Consider the following 25,258-nt stretch of genomic DNA (forward strand, 5'->3'; position numbering starts at 1 on the left):
TGTAATTTATATGTTCTGAACATGTTTGACTGTTACGCAACTTTCCTCTGTGCGAGTGCTTAAGCAAGAAGAATATAAGCTACCAGAGAAACAAATATTTAACAGCAGAATAAGAATTCTTTATGTGGAGAAGGCATAGAGCTGCTTTCCTCCCAACCCCCTCATTCCTTTTTTTTCTTTCTTAGGGGTATTTTCTATGGCTACTGGGACTAATAGTTTGCCAAACTTTGTATCCATATTGCATCTTTTAGTGCCTCAGTGGCAACATAATTTTCTCCCTGTCTTAGAGAAACATTCCTGGGTTTGTTTTTGTTTTGTTGTTTTTTTTTTTCTCTGTGTTACAATTTTATCAAAAATAAACATATGTTGCACTGAGAGATTGTAATTAGATTTTCCATAAAAATGTAAAATTAATATTAATGCAGCATTTAAACAGTAGAGTAAGCATTTTAACTTCTCTATAGTTGTAGCCTGGTTTTAACTGAATTTTGTGAAACATGTACCTGAACACAACAAATACAGGTTATCATACTTGGTTAGTTTTTATTCATTGCATATGCTGCATTAGAAAGTCTTATGGAAGCTTTAGTTGGGATGTTTTTCCTTGAGGTTTAAGAAATGTGAATTTTCTTTCAGCATACTTCTGGTCTTATTTTGATATGGTGAAAACGTGGGATGAAATCTTACTTCCTGTTGTCTTAATTTGTCTCACTCAACAAAAGATTGTAAATGGATAGTTTAAATTTTCAGGGACCTAAGACAATTGAGTATGTAAGCATTGCTCACTTTAATGAGTGTGGCTTACTGATTTAAACATAACTTTGCTACTTATAGGAAGTGAATTTATCAGAGATGAGCTAAAAGGTGCAAATTGGTGGTTTGGTGGTTTTGTTTTTTTTCCGTATGTTTTGGTCTCCTCGCTTTTGGGGTAGCCTAAATTTACAGAAGGTAACAGAGGGACTGATAAAATATTTGGCCTCACAGGGTTCCCAGCAGGGTGGTGTTTTGTGCTGCCCAAACTCACCATGCCTGAGGCTGATGTATTACAAACCACTGTCAATTCTAAGACAAAGACCCCTGGTGCTCTAGCGAAGGACAGTCAGCATGTGGCAGCGGTCGAGAAGGAAAGCTTAGGAGGTGCTAGGTACTGCCATCATAATGGCCAGAGATGCTCCCTCCCTGTATATCCTTGTAGAGGGAGGTGGCCCACGGTGTTACCTCACTGGAGATGTGCAAGCAGCGAGACTTGGGACTTCTTGTTGGGCTTTTTGCTTGAGGAAGTCACTGGCATTTTATTTTTCTTCTTTTTCTTGTTTTTGGAGGAAGTTTTGTGGACAGGGGATTAACTAGGAAAGGAGCTGCTGCCATCTCCCCTTTCCTCTGAAAGCGAGGAGAGAGAAGTGGGAGCAAGGACAGACTGTGGTGACTGGTGTGTGAGGCATGAAGGCAGAAGAGAGGCATAAGTGATAAAAAGCAGGAGAGCAACTGAGAGAAAGGCCTGATTTTTAGGCATAAATTGAGGCCAGCCTTTCCACTACCTTCTTTTCCTGCAGCTGGAAAATAGGGTGAGGGGAGAGCGGAACTGCTTGAGCTGACCTTGCATCAGAAGTCCTTTGGCCTAATTCCTTTGTCAATGCATGCTGTCCTCACACCCAAATTTGAGTGGTTTACATCCCAGGTAGCTGGCCCAGCTACACCTCAGGTATTGTTTTAACTCAGTCTGGCAACCTGCCCACCATGCAAATGAGGATGCCAGATAGATCTGGCAGTCCTTCAGAGCTGTCCCACAGCTCTCCCAGAAGCACAGGCAGATGCTTGATGATTCCTTTTCAGTTAATATGCGAGAAGGTTCTCTTCCCCCACTACTGTAAAAACAAAGCAAACACACACACCCACCCCCGTTGTGATACACCTCTAGAGTTGTTTTCACTGGTAAAGAAATAGCAACTTGGGCAATGGCTACTCACCCTGTGACTAAGCTCATGTGGGTGTTTGGGTTTGAGCACCTGGGCAAAACCAGCAGTGAATCAACATGCCTACATTGGAGCGAGCAGTCTGTGGAAGTCGATTAAAATTAATAAGCTATTCAAGCTTTTTTGAGGGCCCTCCCCAATGATGGTATCTTTCTAAGGGCACTGTCAACTTACAAACTGTATTTGTTGGAGAATTTTGTCACCTAAGACTTGTGTGGATGAAAGATCAAAGAATTGCACTGTAGACTGTGTTGCATTCATTGAACAACTGAGGTTGGAAACGATTTTGGAAGGTCTGTAGTCCAACTTTGTGGTCAAAGCAGGGTCAGCCTGAGGTCTGACTGGGTTGCTCAAGGCTTTATTCAGCTTAGTTCTGGTCTTGAAAACCTAGTGGAAGAAACCATCAAAGATAAGGACTGCGGAGCCTCTCTGCACATTGCTGGACTGTTCCCATGGGGAAAAGTATTTTCTTATAGCCAGTCTGAACCTCCCAGGCTTCAAATTGTCCATTGTTTCTTGTCATCACTCCATTTACAGCTGCAAGCATCCCTTCAGAAAGTTCCCAGGACGTTTATCTGGATATCTCAATTGCTTTAGATTTTCTCGAAGATTATTCTGTGGTACTGCTGTGGTCTTCTTAGATTTTACAAGTGAGATTTCTTTTAGCAGAGGGTGCAACTCAGACTGCAGTGTGATTTTTGAAAGTTGGCACGTTCAATATGCCACATGTAGTATAAGTATAAAATAAATTCGAACAAATAGAAATTTGTACTTTTGGCAATGTTGTAGTCTGAAACATAAGGAAAAAAATGCGACGCCTGATGCATTTGCGTTAACAAATGCCTGTTCTGAAAGTGGGAAATCAGAGTGGCTTTGTAAGTAACAAAGGAAATTGGATGTATTTTTCTTTAATATGCTGCTGCATTTAGGGCTCAGAGTTTAGAGACTCACTGATTTTAATTTCACGTAAGAAACTTAGGGCATTGGCAAAGACACTAGAAAGTCAAACAAAACAACAGCATGTAAGTATGCTACTATTTTCACATAGCAAGGTAGCCTGAAGTTCATGTTAAAATAATGAGTTGTATGAAAATAGATGTCTTAATGCTTTTTGCTCTTCAGGTAGATTTTCTTTTAATGACCATCAGGTAGGTAAGTGGTATTTTCAAGCTCTATTCATAGATTTCTGGTTTGTTTCCTCATGGCTTTTTGATAGTAAGTACATGCTGAGCTGCAGTCTTGTCTATGCACAAGTTGCAGCTTAATTAAATATGATATAAAACTCTTTAGTTAAATAAGCACTGAGCTGTGTGTGAAGATTCACTGAGTTAAGTTAGGCAAACTTGAGTCAGGCATGTATGTAATGTATAGGAGTAATAAGAATCCACTTCTTAATTCATACTTGCTTTATTTTGTGCATTATCTGAAAGGGCTTAAGTATCACTTGTTTCTGTGTAGCTCCACAGGGCATACTATGGCTGTGTAAGGTACATCACTTGGTTTATTTTTAAATCAGTAAAACCGCACTTCTGAAAACAGACAATTTTATGTTCTCTTCCTCTGTCTGGTCCGGATGCACTGGAGCCTTTGCTGTATTGCACAGGATCTACAGGGATTGCTTTCTACAGTCTGTGTGTGATTTTTCTGCAGTGCTCCAATAGCATTCTTGATGTGCAGAGCTGCATGTGAATAGCCAGTATTAAAAATATAGCATCAAGGCCACAAAATATGTTTTAATACAAGACTTGACTAACAAAAAGTACTGCTTACTGAAGTGACTAGCTTCTTTTAACAGAACAGAAAACTAGGAGCAGCTTGAACAGTGAAGACATGGGCAGTCTAAACTGTCTCTGGCTTGATTTATTTACTTGTTTGTTTTACCTCTGCTGTAGTAACTGCTTTCCAGCTGGCAAACAACAGAATTGGATAAAAGAAACCTGTCTTTTTTTTAATGGCCTCTCCCTATTCTTACTTTTATGTAAAGCATTTGTTGCATTTTTCATCAGCTTTTCCTGAAACTTCGTAAGTAGCGTTTTTTGCCGAGACAAAAATGTTGCAGGCATACATGCTCAGAATCCATGTTAATGTGATACAAGTGGCTATTGAAACTCCATATAATGCTCTGAGATAGTGCTTTCCATTTCTCTCTTTGTAGACATTGAAACCATTCCTATAATCACAATGCTATCGCAAAGGAAATTTTGCTGAACTAATAATTGTTTTGCGGTCGAGACACCACCACAAGTATTTCACTGCTGAAGTCAGCTGCTGTGGAAATGAGCCTCCCTCCCCTGATTGAGCCCATACCGATGATCTCTCAACTGCCATCATCGCAGAAATGCATGGGGAAATGGATCCGCTCCCACTCATTAGCATGAAATCAAGCACCAGATCTTGGAAGGAATCTGGTAACAGACCAGCCAGCAGCCCAGTGCAGTGAGCAGTCTCCACGTGCCGCTTCACAGGGCAGGCTGCCTGTTGATTCAGTTGAAACGCCTCATCCCTGGGGTGTAGTGCTTGGTGATACTCAGCCTAGGGGTGATGAATACATGGATAACTATGCTTGAATCCACATTCCTGGAGAAGGGGTGCAGTCTCCTGGACAGCCAAAGACTGCAAGAGTTTTTAGCTACTGTTACTATGTAAGCATCCAGGGGTACTACAAATAGTTCTCAATTAAAAAAAGCCAAATCCCTCCTCTGCTTTTTAGGGTGTGGCAATTTTCTCAGTATGATTTGGAAGCTGTAGCCAACCAGTGTCCAAAACAGGGAATTGCAAAAGGAATAAAAAGATAGTACCCTACAAGTAGCGCCCCCAGAAGGAATGAAGGTACACCATGGTAGGGTTCTTTTCTATTTCGGACATTGGTTTTGATGAACCCTACATATAGGTAGCCTGTGTTGATACTGAAAATGAAAACTTGGCCTTTACCACGCAGTACAGCTTTACATGGTATGATGTGACTGTAGGATAAGCATAACGGGAATGGCGGCTTTGCAGTATCAAAACACTGTTCTTTGGGTGTTTGGATGGAAGCATTGGCTGAAGTGAATTAACACAATTTCCTGTGTTATTAGGCTATTTAAAGTTCAGAAAAAACTAATTGAAACTTGCTGCAGTGTTCTCAGGTCTCTTCCTACAGCCTTACAGAATTAAAAATTTTGTAAAACAAAGTTACTTAAATACTGGCTGATCTGGTAAAGTAGATGATGTGTGACAAGGCGTTGAAATACTGTGGGAAACTTCACCATCATGGTGTTGAACATCTCTAAAACTTTAGATGCTCAGGCTCTGAGTGAAGCTCTCCACTGGGACACAAATCCTAGGTTCCATGTGTTGAGAATGGGCAGTTGAGTTCCCCTTCACTCGTGATGTGGAGAATACTCAAGCCAGTGGGTATGAAATGCTGAGGAGTATGGCTGATATTTCTGTCACATGCTAAACAGTGTAAAGTGGTTGAAAACTGCAGGATCATTATGTCAGGTTTTTGTTTTGTTGTTTTTTTATTTTGTTTTGTTTTTTTGGTTGGGGGGTGTGAAATGTACACTGAGATTGCTCTCTGTGACAGAACAGAAAGTACAAGATTTTACTCATTCGTTTTTGAGTTCTGCAGTGTTAGGTAAGAGCAGTATTTTTTCCTATGCACGGGCAATGGAGGAGTCAAGAATGGAGGAGTCTTTGCCCATATTTGCTTTCAGTATCAGTTTATAATGGCAAAACCGATGACAATAAATTTTTTAAAAACAAATCATGCAACCTGTTTTTTGTTTTCACTGTCCTAAGATATCAGTGATGAAGTCTGTTTCTAGTAAGTACCTAATGAGACACTGAAATAGCTCTTGTTAGTGAAATGGTTTCTGGGAAGATTGATTAAATTCTTCTATATACAGTATCAAAGTAGATCTAGAGTGCAAGCAACACAGGAAACATTACGAGCCAGTTGGTCTTCCACTCATGATGGTTCTTACACTGAAACTAATGAATATTACAGAAATTCGGAATGCAGAATAGGATTGGTATGACTTTTCAAATATAGCTGGAATTTATGGAATGGTGTTAGTGATCTTGCTTTTTAACCCTATGGTGACTGTCCAATTACTGCTCTTTACATTTTCTGGAGCTCTTGTGCCAGAGATACAAGGTACACAGTACACATGTATAGATACTGTCTTACGCTGCTTTAGAAGGAATAATAGTTTCAAGTTAAGATCAAAAGAATGTCCAATATATGTAACATGTCATGCATCTCAATTCACCTTATGCAAATACCACATATATAACATTGTCCTTCACTTGTCATGTTAGTGATGCAAAGGAGTTAAGAGTTTAGATTTTGTCTGAGCCGCAAGGTAGTGTTAATTCTCGTTAAAATAAGTCATCCACAGTAAGCACTTAAGGGAAATTCAAAGCTATTACAGCAGATGGCCTGCCAAAAATCTTAAGTCATTTATGACAGTCTAATAATGTTAAATTCTTTGAACATGTGTAAAAATGGGGAAACTTGCAGGCCTATTTCCTGAAAATGTGGGCAGCAAAGAATTATATGAGAACACTGATAAATGAGTTGCACTGCAAATTCACACAGTTCTTTGTTACGTGTAGTTTGACATAATGGAGTATTTAATTGTTGATAGAAGTTCAGCAATTCCAAGGAAAGTATGTTTTGTTTACCCTTAATGAGATTCTGTGTGGCATCAGCAAGGGAGATTTTTTTGTCACTGTTTTTGTCTACTCAGGTGCCACCAAAATATTTTTAACCAGAAAATTACAAAAAGGATGTTGCTATTCTAAAATTCGATATACAAGGTGCTTTTATTTTCCACATCAAACATGCATGATCAAGAAATAGTTCAATACCATAATGTTACTTGTGTGGACCTTTATTTTTACTTCAGCCAGTCTTTCACACAGATTGACTTTTCTGATCATTCTAAATCCACATGGCTTTAGAATTATGGAGTGAAGCCTAAGTCACTTGTGCTTGATACAGTTAAATTTTGCTAAAATGTCTGTACTCTTACCCCATTCTGTGCTGGTAAGTTTACTAAGGAAATTCTTAATTTCTTTCTTCAGTATTATTTCAACTGGAATCTGTGGTATATCAAGCTGTCCCTGAAGGACTTTCTTCTGTGTTTATCTGACACACATGAAAAATTCTTCTAGGAAATACCACTGAATAGTATGGTTGATTGGAGTAGAAAATATGTTGCTATTAGGCTGGAATGTAAGGCTTAGCAGAAGAGAAAAGCAGTAGACAGCAGGAAGAAGAATCATGATACATTTGTCATGAAAATACTTCAGTGTGCCTGGAAATCCAAGTAGATTTTAATGTTTTGGAAATGGACCTCATATGTACACTTAGTGCAAAAATATTTACTTGATTTTATACTGTTCAACACTGTGCTCGTTGCTGTCAATTTCATCTTTCTAATGTGAGTATTTCCAAATCAATTTATGCTATGTTGCTGCTTAACCTTCCACAAGTATGATGAAGATAATTTTTCCTAGGACTTTTATTGGGATAGGACTTAACTGTTTTTACCATTTAAGGCTGCATAATGTCCCCAGCCGAAAAATCTTCAAACATTTAGACTACAGCTTAATAGTTCATTTTGATTCCTCTTTCTGGACAAGAGTCAAATATGAGACTTCTAAACTCAGTTGTGTCTTCTTACAATAAACTAAATTACTCTAGCTTCTTTGTGCTAGATGGACATTGAGTCATGTTCTCATTTTTTTGTTGTCTTTAAGAAGAAAGCTAGCACTGAAATTTGCATCTAGTAATTTTTTAGACTATATTTCTATGCTGGAGGACTCTTTTCTTTTGAACTACACATAGGTTGAATCAGTCCCAAAACCAAATTCTACATCTGAACAAAATAATACCCCCCCCCCCCCCATATAATTATTACTTCTGTTTAGTGTATGGAACTTTCAGTCTTTGCTGCTTTATAGACATTGCAATGCGGTTTGGATCACATTGGAACTCAGTGGTATTTCACTAGAAGTAATACGTTAATAACAACATAGTTTTCCCCCTTCCTGCTAGTATTCTTGAGTCCTTTTTCTTTCAGCTCCTTGGCTGAATTTTACTGTTGAGGCTGACATTATCCTCAACTTTGTGAGGTTAGCTACATTTAAAAATAGGTTTAATAAAATTTGCTGGCTAGCTCCTAAGAATAAAGTTAAAAAATAACCAACTTGCGGATAGTTTGTCAGTTTAAAAATTTAGGCAATGGCACATTAGTTTTGGAAATCACAGACTGAAAGTCCCTTGATTATTATGAGGCACTTTTTTTGGGAAAATGCACTTAAATTTCTGAACTTGAGACGGCATATGTTCACTGGAATTTCTTATGTTTTGCTTTATCTTGAACTGTTTGCCATGGTATTCTGTTCATTTCCATCAAAATATCTTTGGGTTTGGAGAGTGCACTTAATTGCTTGAAAGATCTGAGGGTTTTTTAGTTTCCTGTGGTAAGAAACTTGGAAAATGCAATTGGAAAACAGTAGCTGTTAACAAATTTTCAGATTTGAGCAATGTAGTTAACAGTGGCAGGAAAATTTCTGCTTCGGCATTCTGTCTGGGCGAGGCTTGAGGAATGCTTAGGTTTATATTTTTTTAATATGTTGCTCTATAATTTTTATGTTGATTTCCTTGGCATTGATCAGTTGAGGATAGTGACCTGACACAATTTGCAGGTGCTTCAGTCCCTCTGTTGCAGGAGACGTAGGAGCTCATACCTTGTATTGGGCACCAGAAACTTTGCCTCTTGCCAGAGAACAAACAGCATATTTTACTCATTATTAGGCTTTATAAATGGCTTGTATAAAAATGAGTAGAAAACATTCTTTTGCTGTAACTGGTTGAAACTCTAATCTTTCTGTTCTTAACCTACAGAGCTGGAAATGACTGGAGTCTTGGAAGACATCCTCTATTTTTAATTCCTTTTGTTCAGTATCTATCCAGAAAGTCCCCTCTGTTTCCTGCTCAATCTGTGCAAGTCCAAGGAGGTTGTGTGTAGAGCTTGTGCCCCGCTAACAGCTCTTACTCAGTTGGGCTGTGGGAGTTGGGGCAGAGTTTTTGCTTCCTACTGCTCTGCAGAGTTAGTCTTTTAGTTGACAGCAGTACACCAGCACCTTGTGATGGTCTCTGCTTTGCAAACCTACCAAGTGAAATTTCATCTATGTGCATGATGATTCCACCTAGATTCCACTTCTGCAGCACACTAGGAAACTGATGTTTAATGTCTCTTAATTTCATGAATGTTTAGGATATGACATTTATTATGAAATACCTTTTTTTTCTTCAAATACCTCTCTTCCCCTGATTTTATAAATTGCCATTTCTTCCAAATAAACGCTGGTCTTCATGAGGCATAATTTGTAATTGTATGCTTTTGTAACAGTAAATTTGGTAACATGAGCTTAAGAATTTCTTCCTAGGATGAGGAAACATGATCATTTACACATTTCTTCAAATGAAGAGCACTGTATTATTATTCTTTAGGAAAGTAAAATACTTCTGGGGCTCTTCAGTTACTGTGTCTTTTATGTGATACATCTTAGTGCATTTTCTCCTTAAATCATATACTTCATAATTTTGTTACCAAATAACATTATCAAACTGCTGCACTCCTTAATCCTTGTATAAAATGTATGATATATCCTGTGCCTTGTCGTATCTTTTCACTTGTATAAATTGCCTTGGAGAAATACTTGTTAGCTGTGAACACTTCCTCTTCAGTGAAAATTCTCTGTGGCATGAGAAGAGCTGTGTACATCCCTTCTCATACTCTATACATTCCTTGTGCTTCAAAAATACTGATCTAATGATATGTAGGTAATCGGCAGTTCCTGAAGTTTCACTGTAAAAGTTGTTTCCTTATCATACTTTTACAAAATCCAAGCTTTCAGTTCTTCATTACAATTCTTTAATAATCTGTCAGTCCTTAGGAAAGTGAAAATACTTTAAACAAAAAGCCTGAGTTAAAGCCAGTGTTCTGCTTTTACAACTAATCATATGTCTTAGTTTCTAAAAGACAGCTCACTTCTATTTCTTAAGCCTATTCTTATTCATTGTCTCACTCTTGAGTTATGCCACCAGCTCCAGCCTGCCTGGGTTTCTCTGATAGACTCTCATCGTTGTTGCAGTTCTCCCTGGTCCTCAGTGAAATCTCACTAGCCAGCAAGAGGAGTTTTCCAGTTTGGCAAGATTTGTGCTGATCTAGAATAAATGGTAAAATTTTTGTTACCAGAAGAAGCAGTTCTTACTGAGGTGTCTGCAGCCTCCTTAGAACAGGTATTAAATCTTTCATAGCTCTGCATTAAAGCAGGTGAGGGACCGAGCACCCAGCTCAGTTATCTGAATTGCATGTTGAGTTTATTTCTGCTTGGATTTATGATTGTATTTCATCAACATAAATTTATTCTGAAGTAGCAACCTGTTGCTTTTTTAAGGCAAAAGACTTTTTATGGAACTATTGTGTAATAGTTACCTGAAAAAAAAACCAGAAACCCAGCCCGCTGTCAGTGAAAGCAGTAGCATTGGGAAAGAGCACAGGAAGGTTTCAGGCTGAGGGTTTTTCCTCCCTTCAGAAATGTTCACTTGCTGAATCTGCTTGGACACTGCACCTGCCCAAAGGAGAAGAGTATGAATCCTCTCAAAAGGTTTTTGGCAGCTCTGAGACTAAAAGTGGTTCTTTCCCACAGAAAAAAAAAACAACAAACCAAACCCCCCCCCCAAACCAAAACCAGCAAAGCCTCCCAACCCATAGTGATACTTTTCTGTGGTCTGAAGTATTTAATGCCCCTTACCTGATGAAAAGTGGTTGGTTGTGATTTCATCACATTTCATGACTTGGTGTGGGTAATCTGTACTACAGAGACGGTATGCTGACATGCCCGTGGGTAGGTACAGCTGCATGGCAGGCTGTTTTGCGAGCAAGGACACAACAATCTGTGTTTTTGCAAAAAATACAGCTTGTTCTTGCCAGCTCTTGTTTTCCCTCCAAAAAGTTAAAATTCAGTTGTGGCTTTTCAGAGGCAGTGTAACCTCTGTGAGTGTCCAGAATTTATCGACTAAATATTCTTTATGTTTTCTCTTTTTAATATCCCCCCCCCCCCCCCCCCCCCCCACCTCACTCAAGTAGCTGAATAGGTATTGGTCAATATCTATTAAAAAAAAATCTTGTTTGAGTGGTTGGGGTATGGGATTTTATGTTTTATTTTGCTTGTTCATTTTTGTTGGCTTTTTTAGCAGTGCAAGCATATGAAACCAGTTTATATCTGTATTTGATTGATTGCTCTGTATGATCCGTTCTGTTCCCTGTCAGCTGAGAATCCTCACCTCAAATTGAGTTGTGTTCCCCAAATACTCAAGCAATAGGAGCAGAGCACCTGTTGGGTTTCTGTTTGAGGCAGTTTAAAAGCTCCCTAGTCCTTAATCCATGCATGCTCAGCAGTGACAAATTTGACAGTTCTGATTTTACAGTGGTAGGTGAACAAATAGCCAATAAAGTCTTTATCAGCAGACAGATTGGTGACAGCTGAGGAACTTGGTGGTAGATGTGGATATATAGCCAGAAAAAAACCTCAAGCTTGCAGCTGGAGAGAGGAGAAATACAAAATGCCTTGTGTTGGAGCATGCAATACTTTCAATGGCTGAAGTTTCTCAAAATTAACTCATTAAGAATTTGATTGAAGCAAGCCTGTTTTACATTGAAAGAGGTTCTCAATGACTAAAATTTGAAGAGTTTTTAATGGTACTTGAGATTGATATGCCTTCCTCTAACTGTGTATTTTGGATTAATGTTTTTGTGTGGCTTGGTCTTCTGTTTCCTCCCACAGTAGTAATGTGCTATGCTAGCTAAGTAAAACTCTTACGCTATATGAGGAGGGGAGGGAAGTTCCTGTATATGTTAATACATATTTCTTATTCCACAAGTCTTTTGGTCAAAATAGATGTCCTTTTAGAGGTTCTTATTTTTGTAAATATAGCACACTGGGAAAGTACAATGAAAAGGGTACATAAGAGTGAAATCGTTCATAGGGAGCCGAATGAATGAGATGATGCCCATAGACTACAACTACATAATGCTTCAAATTCAACACTGGAGGTTAATAATACCATGAAATGGTAATAGAGCACACCTGTTAGATCTCCCACTTGTGTCTCTGCCTACATTGTGTAATTCTTACTCCATTTTCTAGTGTTGGAAAGCTGTCTAGTTTTTCAGTGTTCCAAGCAGAAGAATTCTTTGGCCAGGCTACTTTTGCTGCCTGCAAAATCCAGCTATCTTTGTTCTTCTGTCCACCCTCTCCTTTTATCTAAATCCTCGCATCACTACTTAGAGTGCATGCATGCTATTAATGTTTTTCATCCTTACATTTGAATGTTAACTGCATAGACTGTTTCTATTTTAGTAACGTTTTTGCTTTAGTCTCTAGTGGCATCTTCTTTCCCTTGACTCCCTTTAATTTTAGAGCAACCAACCATTCATTGGTTTGCTAACTTCTTGGTTGGGTAATATCTGAATTTTCTATGATGTGCTTCCTGTACTGTATAAGCACCCCGAGCAGGCAGGTTTAAAGGTGACAGTTGAAACTGTACTTTCCTTTTAATGTGCCATCACACTACCATAATTTTGTTTAATTTCACTTTTGGTATTTTGCAAAACAGAAATTCTTTCAGGCTTTTTCTTTGTCTATAGGTCCTTCTCTCCTGTTTTTTGTTTTTGTTTTTGGTGGGTTTTTTTACAGATTTTCTTACTTTGACTGATTCCCACAATCTTCTTGTACTTAATATTCTACCTCAGCTATGAACATGTTCACTAAGAATGGACTTGATAGAAAATAGTCTGGTCTGCTGTCCTTAGAGATTTCTCCTCTCTTCTTTTGGATTTGGTGGTGTTAGCTTTGAAATCTTTCATAAGAAAGAACAAGATATATCCTGGGGCTTAATCTCAGAGGAAACATTGCCTTAAGTAAACATTAGATATTTCTTCTTCTTCCCTCAAAACACACTTGAAGTTTGTCTAGGTTTCTTTGCTTTTTGATACTCAGAGACATGCATGCAGCCCAGGAAATGTTTTCTTTTAGTTATGGTTATGATGCCCAACAACTCTGAAAGTGTGGGCTGAAGCTGGGAGGAAAAAACTCTGGAGTATGTCTGTTTCTGTAATGTTACTGGTACAGTGGGTGCAAGAATTCACATCTTACTGCTTTTCTCAGGGATATATTAACTGGTATCACCTGAATCCTCCTTGAGATCCTCTGCCTATCAGTGCATAAGGGCATGCTTCTTGTTTGTCGTACTTCAATGTTCCTTGTACTTTATCCAACTATGTTTCAAATTAATTTGTGTTTATTTTAACATACATGGCTTTTTTTTTGAGACCCTTTTTCCTACATAAGTCCTACTGTAACTTGCAGAAGTCTCACTTTCACACTTGGGGGTGGCTTTTACTTTCCTACTGTACTTTGAATTTGCCTAGCAGTTTCAGAATAGGACAGCAACAGTAGTTTTCATATTTTTTTTTTTTACTTTTTTATTATATAGAATACAAAGCAAATCTTTATTTCTCTTGCTCTTCATCTGGATTTCTGTTTGCACTGTCTCTTGCTGTGAAATGTGACTGGACTGATGGGTTGAAAGAGCTGAGCTACTCCTGTGCAGCAAAACAAATAGAAGGCAAACTCTCGAAGAGTAAACAACTCTAGCAATAATTCCACACTTGATTGAAACCTGGAAGTGTCAGACAGCCCTGTTGGACCTTGATTTGATGCAGTAAAGTGAGTCATTGTCTTCTCCTCTTCAGAGTAGCACCTGTGCATGAGTTTAACTGTTTTGTTGACTCAGCTTTGGTTTATCATAGTCATGTGGTATTTGATTTTAAACCATACTATTGCACAGAATGTCTGAGTACATCCAGAGCTGGATATTGTTTTTCTTCATGCTTTCTTCAAGTACAGTGTTAATGGAGTGGAGAGTTATAATTTGGTTTTGCACATTTCATTTATAGGGAGTGTGCAAGAGATTAAGGTCAGAGAGGCTAATTTTCCATTTTGGATGTGACGTTTCGTGCTTTGTTTTGGCTGGTAGTAGGGAAAGGATTTGTGTTGCTTTACAGCTTCTTACAGGGAAGTTACATTTTTGACTGCATTTAGTGGCTTTTTGTGGTTCCTAAAGCCCTGAACTTCTGGGTGAAGTCTTCACCCTGGAGCGGTCTGTCTGATATACAATAAAGCAAATGTCCTTCATCCTTGTGCAATGAGGGAGGTAGCAGCTTGACCATCAAAAACTGAGCTGAAACTTTTATTTTATCTTTGAGATAGTAAAGACTTGATTTTCTAGAGAAAACCAAAAGTTAGTCTGGATTTTGGGCAGGATTCAACCTACTGTGATTGCATTATTATCACTCAAGGGAAGAATGCATCATGACTGTGAAGTCTTTTGAAGTCATATGCTCTAAACAGCAACGTTGTATCTGTCTTGTCAGGCATCAGCAACTTCTTCCTTTTCGACCATGTTTCCTCCAAGTCTGGTAGCAAAGTTGTCAAATATGCTGAAGAATTAATAGGGCTGTGTCATTTGTCTGGTTTTGGCACTTGAACCTGTGTCTTGTTCTGCTGGCGACTACATTGGAAAGTTGAAAGTAATTTGAGGTGTGGGTGCTCCTTTTGAGACTCCAGAAGTGTGGCTCCTCTGAAATACTGAGAAGTTTTTCACAGCTGGTAAATAATTTCAACCAATGAATCAAAATGTATTTCTTAGGGGTCAGAAGGGAGGATTTGAGATTCCTTCTCCAAATAATATGCTGCTATTTTAGTGTCCTGTTACATTCTATAAGGTCAGACATCACTAGGACTCTGCTTTGTAAAGCTCGCTCATTTCATCTATTATTTGTTATTTTCTGACCCCTTTTATATTATCCTGTCTTTAATGCTATATTGTTGTCTGTATTACTGCATCACAGGCTGATACAGAATTGAAGATGTGTAGATGCATGCAGAGGAAGAGTTTCTGTGTTCAACCGGTGGGCTACCACACACTCATGATTAGCCAGGCTGAGCAAGAGGGTTACTTTGTTCTGTGGATTTGTGGTGCAATAGGGTTGCAGGTCTCAAGCTCAGTTCCCTCTGTTGGACCATTAGTCTGTATTGGGGTGGAGAAGGTTGAGTGTAGCAGTCACTGTTTGAGGCTGTGGGCTGTCATAGAAGGTGTCTGGTCATGATTTTAGTATTTTAATCTGTGCTGAACATCACTTCAGCATAGCAGTGGCTATGTGAGCATTCATCTCTGCTGGTAGCCACAAAATGAATATCCTCATTACTGTTGTCATATAGATGAAGATGAACATTATCAATCTGATGTGTTGAAAACATGAAAGCAGTGTCACTGGTTGTGTGTCTTAAAATTGGTGCTTTTTCCCTCTTCCTCCTTTTTTTTTTTTTTTTTTTTTTTGTAGTGGTAAGGCCACCTTTACAGCACTATAGAAAATGAAGAGTCTGCAGCTTTAGCTTGCCCTGTAAGTTCAGATTGATAATGTACTATTTTAACATTAAGGTATTCATACAGTTTAAATTTAGTTTGTTTATATATCCTTTTTTCCCCCCTCTCTCCTAGCTATGTATTATTACATTCAGGTGCCTTGAACACTTTACTGTTTGCATTCAGTTATTCCACTGCTGTCCCCAGTTTCCTATCCTCAGTATTACTGTGCCTGTCTACTGTGGGTTTTTCCCCCACTTTTTGCATTATCTCTTCAAGGCTTGAGAATTCTTTGCATTTGTGTGATCTCATACAACATCAGAGCTATGGAGCCTGTATGCAAATGTAACTTCTTTTAATAATCCCCTTGAGTTTTTACCAACTGGTTCAGATGACTAACCAGTCCTCTGGATACAAGGGTGTTCTAGAAGTTTGTTTGTTCAAAGGTACCTTAACTGAAAAATAAAATTTAAAGGGACACCATATCTGTAAGTGTAGGCAAGAGGGTGAGGGGAGCACAGTTATGGTTGAGCTTTCAGCCTTAATTCTGGATTTCAAGAGCTCTGAATGCTTGATTTGTTAGCATTAATGTTGCACTAACTTAGGGTATTTTTGCATGAGAGTGTGTGTGTTTAACCAACTAAGCATGAAATCCCTTGCTTCTGTTTGTCCCTATTAAATAGTGGCAACAAAAGAAACGGACAGGAGATGGGTCCAGAACAAAGCAGAAATAATGGAGTATTTCACCCCAAAAAGGAGAGTGAAACGAAGTACAATGAGAGGGCAAAGACAGACTCAATGGCCAGAGGCAGTGTAGTGTGTTGGAGAGAGTAGTAATTCAGGGACACTTGCTGCCTGGAGCTTCAATTTGGGATCTCTGAGTGGCACATATATCAGAAGTGTTTGGCCATCCCTGCTATAGACACAATATTTAATGCTTTTCCCAGAAGAAATCTCTGTAGGGCTTTAAAGGGACACTGTCTAAGGTTGTCAGCTCAAATACAGATCTAACTAAAACTGGTATCATCTGGTTGGGATAGAAATCCCTAAGCAGGAGTAGGACCAGTTAACTTCTTCCCTTAGCTCTTGTTTATGGTAATACATGCACATGCAACATACTCACACGCATACAAGTAAAATGAAAGCATCAGTGCTGCTGTGAATATTGCATCTTTCTGCAGGATGCAGCACCTGTTTGCTTGGTTTCCTGGATTAATAACATCCTTTTTTTTTTCCAAAACTGGCTAAATGCAAGCACTTTTTTTCAAGATACTGTGTTCCTGTACAGAACTTTAAAATCTGCTCATTCATTTAAAAGAAAAATAATTAAATTCTGACTCTCCTGCCCTGCCTGCCTTGCCTGCTTCTTCTCATGATCCGATCCAATGGCTATAAAGAGTTTTAAGTGTGATGTTCTCAAAAATAATGAAAACTGATACTTTGTTTGACTTGTCTGTCTCTCTAAAGTGAAGTCTTACCCAGATACGATGGAAGGGTTCCAAAAAATGTTCCTTTTTTGTTTCTAGCAGTGGGGCTGAAAATGTAGACACCCAACATTTTGGTGACTATGCCAGCTAGTTCTGCTTGACTCTATAGCTGAGACAGTCAAATGTTTTCTTTCTCTCATCTCCTACACTCCCTCCGAGTGGCCTTACTTGATTTCGGAGTTCGTTTTGTAATACCTAAATGACGGCTTTTTTTTGGACAGTCACTCATCGAGCAAATCAGGTTTGGAATCCATGACAGAGGCTTCCAGGTCCATATCTAGCAAGTGTTTCAAGACTAGTCAGACTTAATTCAAGTTTCTGTTACACCCTTTGGGTTGTCCAAACTGGTGTAGTGGAAACCACACCATTTTGGAAAGGATTAGAGCAGTAGTTGTGAATTGAACAACTCTCTCAATGTTTTTGATATATTTGTGTTTTGGATTTCAGAAATGGCTTCTTTAGTTACTAATACACGTTTCTTGCAGTTCTGTGCATTTCAGACCACACTCTGATGTGATGATGTCTTAAATAATGGTATAGCTCTAGTCCACGCTCTGTAAAATATTTCAGGATGCATTTGCTCTCTATAATCAAAAGCATAATATAGGATGTAATTTTATTCACTTGGTCAATAACCTCTGAATTTTCTACTCTCCACAGATCTTGTGCAGGTACTGCATGCAGCTACCAAATTTGTGATAATAGAGGTTTAGTCTCTATAGTGGAAGCTTAAACAGCCCAGACTTTTTTAGTGGCCAGGTAACTTTAAGCTACTGAGGGAACAGGAGGACAGCGATTGAAGTGTTTGTATAGTGACATTTCCAAAGGAAGAGATGTTCATTGAACTTGAGTTAAGAGGATTGCAAAAAAAATTATGAAAAATACGTTGCTGCAAGTATCCCTTAAAATGTGCTTGTAGAACTCATGTCAGCCAGTGGTAAGTGCTATATATAGCAGCTTAAATTTCAGCAGCTTTTTGAAGCTAGAATATTAAAGTCTGTTTTCAGTCTAATGAAACAAAAATATCTACTGAAGGAAATTAGCTTTGCAGAAGGACAAAGTCATGAATATAATAAAGATAGGGGAATCATCGAATAAAATACGAGAGTGTTCTGGAGGGAGTAATTTCTCTGTCTTCTGGGATCCTGTATCTGCTGTATCTCAGGGACTTCGATACCTTTCATAATTGTGTTTCCTGGAGAAGGATGAGCGAGGGAGTGGTGGGTCTGTGTATGCTGTTTTGGACATGACCTGGCTTTTTGATCATATGTTTAATCAACAGCAAGTAGAGGTTCTGCAGACCAAGTTAGGCTTAAGGAATCTGCACTAAACAGATACTGAACTTAACAAAACCAGCCTGTGGAGCCCCTCTGTCACCCACAGAGCCTCCATATGTGTTCTACAAAGAGATAGCTATCTTTGACAGAACTGCAGATTATTAAACAGAGTCAGGGCTGGAAGAGTTGTGTCTGGTTGCATAAGAACTGGCACAGTGTCTGGCCAGAGAGAAGCACAGACTTTCATCAGCTCATCTGTTTCTTTATGTTTTTCAATAGGACATCAAGAAGTTGTCGCAAAGATGCAGTGGTGACAGGGACAAATTGAATGCTTTTTAAAGACTGGCTGCAAAGGGCCTGACACACAGCCTCGGGAGCTCTGGCAAGCTTCGAAGAATTTCGTGGCCTTCAGCATGATATCCACTAAGTGGAAACTCTGTTTGAAGGAGCTTATTTTGTGCAATGAACTCAATTGGCCTTTCCCACTTAAGTACCAGAGTAGAATGTTTGCTGTGGCTTTGTAGAGCCTGTGAGATAAGTATAAACTGACGTCAGTGAGTAAAGCTAGAAGGCATGTTTACTGCGTTACAGACAGACACAGAAGGGCAGACCTTAAAAAAAAAGAAAATTTCGTCAAAATTTAATAGAGGCAAAGCTTTTAACATCTATTGCATTTGTTCAGCTTAAGTACTACTGTAAATGTTTTTATTCCTAAAATATTTCCTCTCACATTTTTAAAAGTTATTGAAGGAATTTTGTAACTTTCCCTGTACTTGCTGTCTTTTGCTTCTTTAAAGCAATGAAGACTGTTCAGCAGTGTGGATAATAACTTACCATCTATATGGAAAGAATCCAATAAAAGTTCTGCTTTCAGTGAGCTGTCTTTTTATAATCATGTTCTCTTTGGATGACTTGCGCACAGAGCCAGACCTCACTATTTGCAACAGCACCCTACTGACGTCCATTCAGTTTCTCTCGTATAGTAGCCCTCAATGAGAGATCCTGAGTAGTAATGTACACAAAGTAGGTTAAGGTTGTAAAGACTGGATTTCTTAGTGCGGTGATTGGCCTGTGGTTAAGATGGAAGAAAAGAGCTGGGAATATGTAAAGACAGAATGTGTGAGAGGAGTGATTGTGCAAACATGTTTTCCTTTCCTTGTTGTAGCAGATTTGATAGGAAGGTGGCAGATATTGGGGAAAAAGGTACTTATATATGGGGCTGATGCAAGTCTGTCTTGTACAGTAGCGGATAATTATAGCCCTTAACTTAAATACATACTTCCTGGCTTTCCCAGAATGGTACATTTTTAGAATTTTTACATAAAAAGTTTCCAAATAATGCATAAAGGTCTGATGAGCCTTTAAGCCAAGGGCTTAAAGTACCTTTTGGATGAGCTTGGTGTACTTTGGCAATACTGTTCAAGAGATGAGAGCAGAACTCTAGAGCAGTCTTTGTCTACGAGTTTTTTTATTCTTATACTGTGAGTAATTTATACTCCTCCAGAGGAAGTGAGGGATCTGTATATCTTTTACTAGAGCTAAGTCCAGCAAATTTTGTTTCTTTGCAAGCTGTACTCTTTAACAGCTGATATTGCAAGGTAGAATATCTGACAAAGCAAGCCGAGGAAGGACATCAGAGGAGCACATTTCTGATTCTTTCTTGTGACAGCTGGAGCTGCTTAGGAGCTTCCCTGATGTTCACACCAGTTATTGTGTGAAATTAGCACAGGAAGCAAATTCATGCATACCCCACTGCAGAGTTGAGTAGGGCGTGTGCCTCCCTGTATGCCTACTGTATGCCCTGTATGTCTGCTGTACATGCTGTCAGGAAATGGTCTGAGAGAAGTGACATCCAGCTTTGTGAAGTTTAGGTGAAAAGTTAACAGGTATATTTGCATTTTCTTATAAAGCTGTTCTAGTTTTTCTGAGGTGGTCTCACTCTCTTAACTGTAGGTTTTGTTAAAATAGAAAGTTTGAATAATTATTTGCTTCTCTCCAATGCCTTTAAATTTATAAACTTGATTTTTAGAACTTTGTTGAATAAACATTTTCAAAAAAAGTAACATCTTCCTTTTGTTTCTGCTTTGTTTTTCCCTACCCTGGCAGTGTTTTAGAGCACTTTGCTGCAAGGGACCACCGCCACCACGACCTGAATATGACTTGGTTTGCATAGGCCTCACCGGTTCTGGCAAGACAAGTCTTCTGTCACAGCTTTGTGGTGAAAGCCCGGAGAATATAGTGTCTACCACAGGTAGGATGCTGCCTTTATTCCATGATATGCTGCAACATTTCCCAGAGGTAACTTTTGAAATGTATCACGAAGGTGGTAGAGAACTTAGGCTTAGTAATCTTTTGGAAGCAGGTAATGGATTGCTTCGAAGCTTCCACTACTTACTTTTTCCTTCTTTGGTCATATACTGGGGACTGTCCATGAAAAAAACATAAAATTTGGAACGTGTAGAAAGTCAAAACTTACATTGTGATGTAATGAAGTAGAACCATTGGAAACAAACAGTACCAATGTAGTGCAGACACATTAAAAGGTTTCTTTCTTCTTACTTTTTTTTTTTTTTTTAAAGCAATCTGGTTACATGGATAGAAAAGAGAAGAATGTGCTATAACACAGAATGGGACAGTGGTGGTTTGAAATGTTATTGCAATTTATTTCTTCTCACACTTGGTCAGTAGTGCCTTGTGGTATATGCTAGGAACCAAAAGAATAAATGTAATGGGAATGTTTTTTTCTGGTGATAGTTCTTACTTTTTAGATCAGCGAAGAGACTTGCTTATGTTGTAAGGGCAGATTGAGATCAGACATTCAGTTTACAGGAGGTTTCAGTCGCATTAAGAAGGTACATAAAGACGCAAACACAGATAAACAGTGTCATAAGTCCAAAACATTTGAGTATGCGTGCAGGTACAGATGAACCAGAATGCTTATTACTGAAAAGGGTATTTTGATTAAAAAAGCAAAACAAAAACAAAGGACCTCCCCTGAAACCAAAACAGCATCAGAAAAAAAAAACCAAAACACAACAAAACCAACAAAACCCAGAAATAAACATGTGGACCAAGAAAAAGGAATACTTGGCTGCAAAGTTCAGAAAGAGACAGATTAGATCACAGAGATGGAGGAAATCTGATTCTGTGGCCATAGCAGTTTACTAAGGTTGATTTGCCAAGGGAACGGATAGTGCGTGTTGTGCAAGTAACCTGTGTTTATACTTACATGGCTTTGTATTGTAGCTGTGGTTCACAGGCTTAAATCGTATGATTGTCCCTTAGCAACCCTAACTGGTTTTCAGTGTATCTTTGTTTACATTAGAAGAACATAAAGTTATTTAATACAACTGTAAGTAAAAAAAGTAAAACAGGTGCAAGAAAATATGTTGGTTTTTTTTTCCTGCAGTGAGCCATTAACCCATTGCCTTCAAAGTGGTGTTACTGGAAATGTTAAAGAAATCTCACACTTCATTGAATGGAGGAGTTAGCAGTGCCTAACTTGAAAAGTTGGAAGAAAACTGTAGAATAATTCAACCTTTTCATTTTTCTCTCCCCTCTCCATAACTTTATTTTTAGAGTTCACCTTAAATAAATGCAAATTATACTTTATCACTTTAGATCCTGAAAGAAACAGTAACAGCAATGTATGCAGCAGTATAGATCCATCAAAGGAAATAATGAAAATATTTTTATTTTTTTAAATTTAACTTTCCACATGTTTCTAGATAGTTGCCACAAAATACCATTATTTAGTTAGCTTGAGGAATGAAGATAGGCTCTGGTGAAAACTAGGCAGCATCCATACCAAAATGATGCATATCTAGGCTATTAATAAATCTACCCCTATGTACTGTATCTGTCCTATATTAGAAAATATTGTTGAGAATCCGAGAGTACAGTGTGACAACTTCTCCACTGACTTTTCAAACAATAACCTGTGTTTTCCTTTTTCTCATCAATGCCACTCAGGTCCATTCCAGTTTTTCCTCCTTTCTAGGAAGAGTTTAGGGTTTGTTTGAAGACAGCAGCATCTAAAATGCTTCATAATTATTCCCTTCAGATTTTCTTGCACTTTCCTTTACACTGCATCTAGCACTGACCATGTTTGGAGTATTTAAATATCTTATTGGTCTGATCTGGGACAAAAACCATCTTATTTCTGTTAAATGCTAGGTAATAAACTTGGAGTGAAAGACTTTTTTTCGAAACTCCTTTTTTCAGTTCACAGGTTTTATAAAGATATATTCCATACTAACTCCTTACCAAATGATTCGTGGCTTGGATGGAAGTTTTGTGCTGAATTTTAATGTGTGCCAACTATTTAATAGTATCATTGCAAATTCTATTGCTCGCCCTGATTTATTCCTTTTCCCCTTCCTTATAACTGATAATTTTAAACAGCACAATGAAACAGAATTTTACATGCAAAATCCTGGTTCTTGATGAAAAATATAGTTTTTTCTGAATGTATGCAGTTGATTGTGAATGGCCTCTTTAACAAATAACTTACTGTTACTCTTAATTTCTGTTCTCAGGTTTTAGTATAAAAGCAGTGCCATTCCAGAATGCCATCTTGAATGTGAAAGAACTTGGAGGTATATCATTTATATATTTATATAATAATTTGATTATAAAAACATGCAGTGTCTAAATCTTATCATAGCAAACTCTTACTTGTTTTAAATTTAAAAATTATAAATCCATGTAGATGGAATTTAAAACCTGTGTTTCTCCAGATAAAGTTGGGAATAAGTCAGTACATATGCTGAGTACAGAGGACAAAAAATAAAACGCAGGAGGAACAGAAGGCAGTTAAGTGTGGCGTATCTCCTTAATGTGATTTCTTGGGCTGCAGTGGTTGAGTTATACAGAAATACAAACTGGACTGTAATTGTGGTGCAACTCGAGCAGCATCTTAAGGAAGTGTGTTCCCAGTGTTTATTGTGTGTATAAGCTTTTACTTATGAGCATTGCCTGAGGTAACTAGGCCAACATTTAGCAAGACCAATATATTTGCTGCACCACTGAAAATGTTGCAAAGGCAGCTAACATCCAATATTGTTTGATATTCTCTTGTTGAATTTGTGGCTTTTGGAGGCATGGTTGTTCTGTGATTGTGTTTATTCTTAATTATCTGTATACAGGTAGGCTATTTAGCTGCCCAGTTCTGCCCCTGAGTCTTAAGGGATCAAGAGGTAACTGGTAAAAGGAAGAAAACACTATTTTGATGAGAGTTCTTGTGGAGTCTAATTTCATCTAATGTTCCTCCAATTAAAAAAAACCCAACACTTAGATCTTTAAATTCTAGAATTTCTGTAGATCTTCTTTATTACCTACGTAAATACAGTAGAATGAATCTTGTTCATTAGATTTTCAGCAAGGTTGAAACCTCTCTTAAATGCTCTGGGGTAGAAGTTAACTTGGTTCCCGAAGGAAGTTTCATGAGATCAAATGAAGTTTCATCATGGTTGTCTTACCTGAAATTGTTTCAAGAATATGCTTTGAGATAAGCACATATTATATTTAGTTTTTACTACCATTGATCCATGAATTTAAACATACATGTTCTTGTTTGAGCATGTATTCTATAAATAAAGCAGAAGTTTTTTTATAAAGGGCTTCAACAGGGATATTGTTGGTTGTGCTTGAGTGTATTATCTGCATCATAAAATCACAGAATGGTTTGGCTTGGAAGGGACCTTAAAGATCAGCTGGTTCCAACCCCCTTCCGTGGGCAGGGACACCTTCCACTAGACCAGGTTGCTCAAAGCCCCATTCGTGTGGACTTAGGTCACCTTGGAATTTTTTTGGTGCGTTTTTGTGTTTTTTTTGTTTTTTCACAAGGTGAATCATTTGCAGCCCAGTTTATACATTCTGCTGCCCAGTCTCTGTGAAATACATAATTTGTATAGGTAGATGCAGGTTTTCCATGAAGAATTGAACCTGAGAGTTCTGCAGCAGATCCTCGTTAAAGAGTCTTCCTTAACCTTTTCTGATCACACAACTTTTATGCAGGTATGTGTGTTAGGAGAAATCTTATCTCAGTGGAGTGCTTTAATGTCTCATGACAGGATGTCCTGAAGTAATCCAGAATATTTGATTTTTCACCCATTTATCTCTTCCCAAGGACTGAAAAATTGTTAGAATTCTTTTACTCCACCTTTATATTTCTTTTCCCTTTAACTATGGCTTTTTACATGTCTGTACTTAGAAATGACATTGTCTGGTTTTTCTATGAGATATTGGATAAAAATAATAGAATCATACAATGATTTCGGTTAGAAAAGACCTTAAGATCATCTAGTTCCAAGCCCCCTGCCATAGGCATGAGCCTTACATGGATCATGTCGCCCAAGGCTCTGTCCAGCCTGATCTTGAGCACTGCCAGCTTTTCATTGCCTAGATAAGGGAGCTAAGGCAAGATTCCCAAAATTATTATTCTTCCAAAAGCTGGTGGTCAGCGTTTAATCTTCTAGCTGGGAGATGTTTTCCTCTTTGATGAATGTAAAGCCTGAGCTTTCTGCTCTCTTGCTCTCTGTATGTGAAAATAAATAAAAACATCTTGCATGTTTAAGTACTGCTAAATCTTATTTTGGACTTTATGCTTCTAGTGTTGAATAGGAATCTATGGTTTTGTTCTTATTCCTGTTTTTTTTTGCCTTCAGTTTCTATGGTGGTGTTACATAATTTCTCTTTACATTACTACGGGGGTCTTGTCACATTTGATCTTGGAAACTTGGAGGCAGGTAGAAAGGCAACTTTTTTAACAGCTGCTGTCCATTGTTGCATGTTATTCTAAGGGTGAAGTTTTATATAGTTTTTGATACTCTGTTTTAAAATTGTCTTGGGTTTAGGTAACTGAAAGCTTCACATGTCTTCATGTAACAACTTACTAACATCCAGCCTTTAAAAAACAGCAGAAGTCATACTGTTGAAGGTTCTTATATTCAGCAGCCAAGCAGTTACGTGAAAAAGATGCTGAGTGCATAGTATCCTTTTTGTTTGATTGAAGCTGTATCCTTCCTC

At 38.2% G+C, this 25,258-nt stretch overlaps 1 protein-coding gene across 5 annotated transcripts in view; it reads left to right on the forward strand.

Annotated features, from left to right (window-relative positions):
- ARL15 (ADP ribosylation factor like GTPase 15) overlaps window positions 1-25,258 on the forward strand; it is a 221,332-nt gene that overhangs the window by 56,700 nt on the left and 139,374 nt on the right. For all 5 annotated transcript variants that reach the window (XM_061469418.1, XM_061469414.1, XM_061469415.1 and 2 more), the window contains 2 exons: window positions 20,336-20,480; window positions 22,768-22,827. In XM_061469418.1, coding sequence (XP_061325402.1) covers window positions 20,336-20,480; window positions 22,768-22,827 — 205 coding nt within the window. The remainder of the gene's footprint in view (window positions 1-20,335; window positions 20,481-22,767; window positions 22,828-25,258) is intronic.

The sequence above is a fragment of the Pezoporus flaviventris genome, unplaced genomic scaffold (assembly GCF_033815535.1).
Source record: "Pezoporus flaviventris isolate CSIRO_AGI_PZ_B2104156 unplaced genomic scaffold, CSIRO_AGI_Pfla_v1 ptg000057l, whole genome shotgun sequence".
In the NCBI taxonomy this organism is placed as follows: domain Eukaryota; kingdom Metazoa; phylum Chordata; class Aves; order Psittaciformes; family Psittacidae; genus Pezoporus; species Pezoporus flaviventris.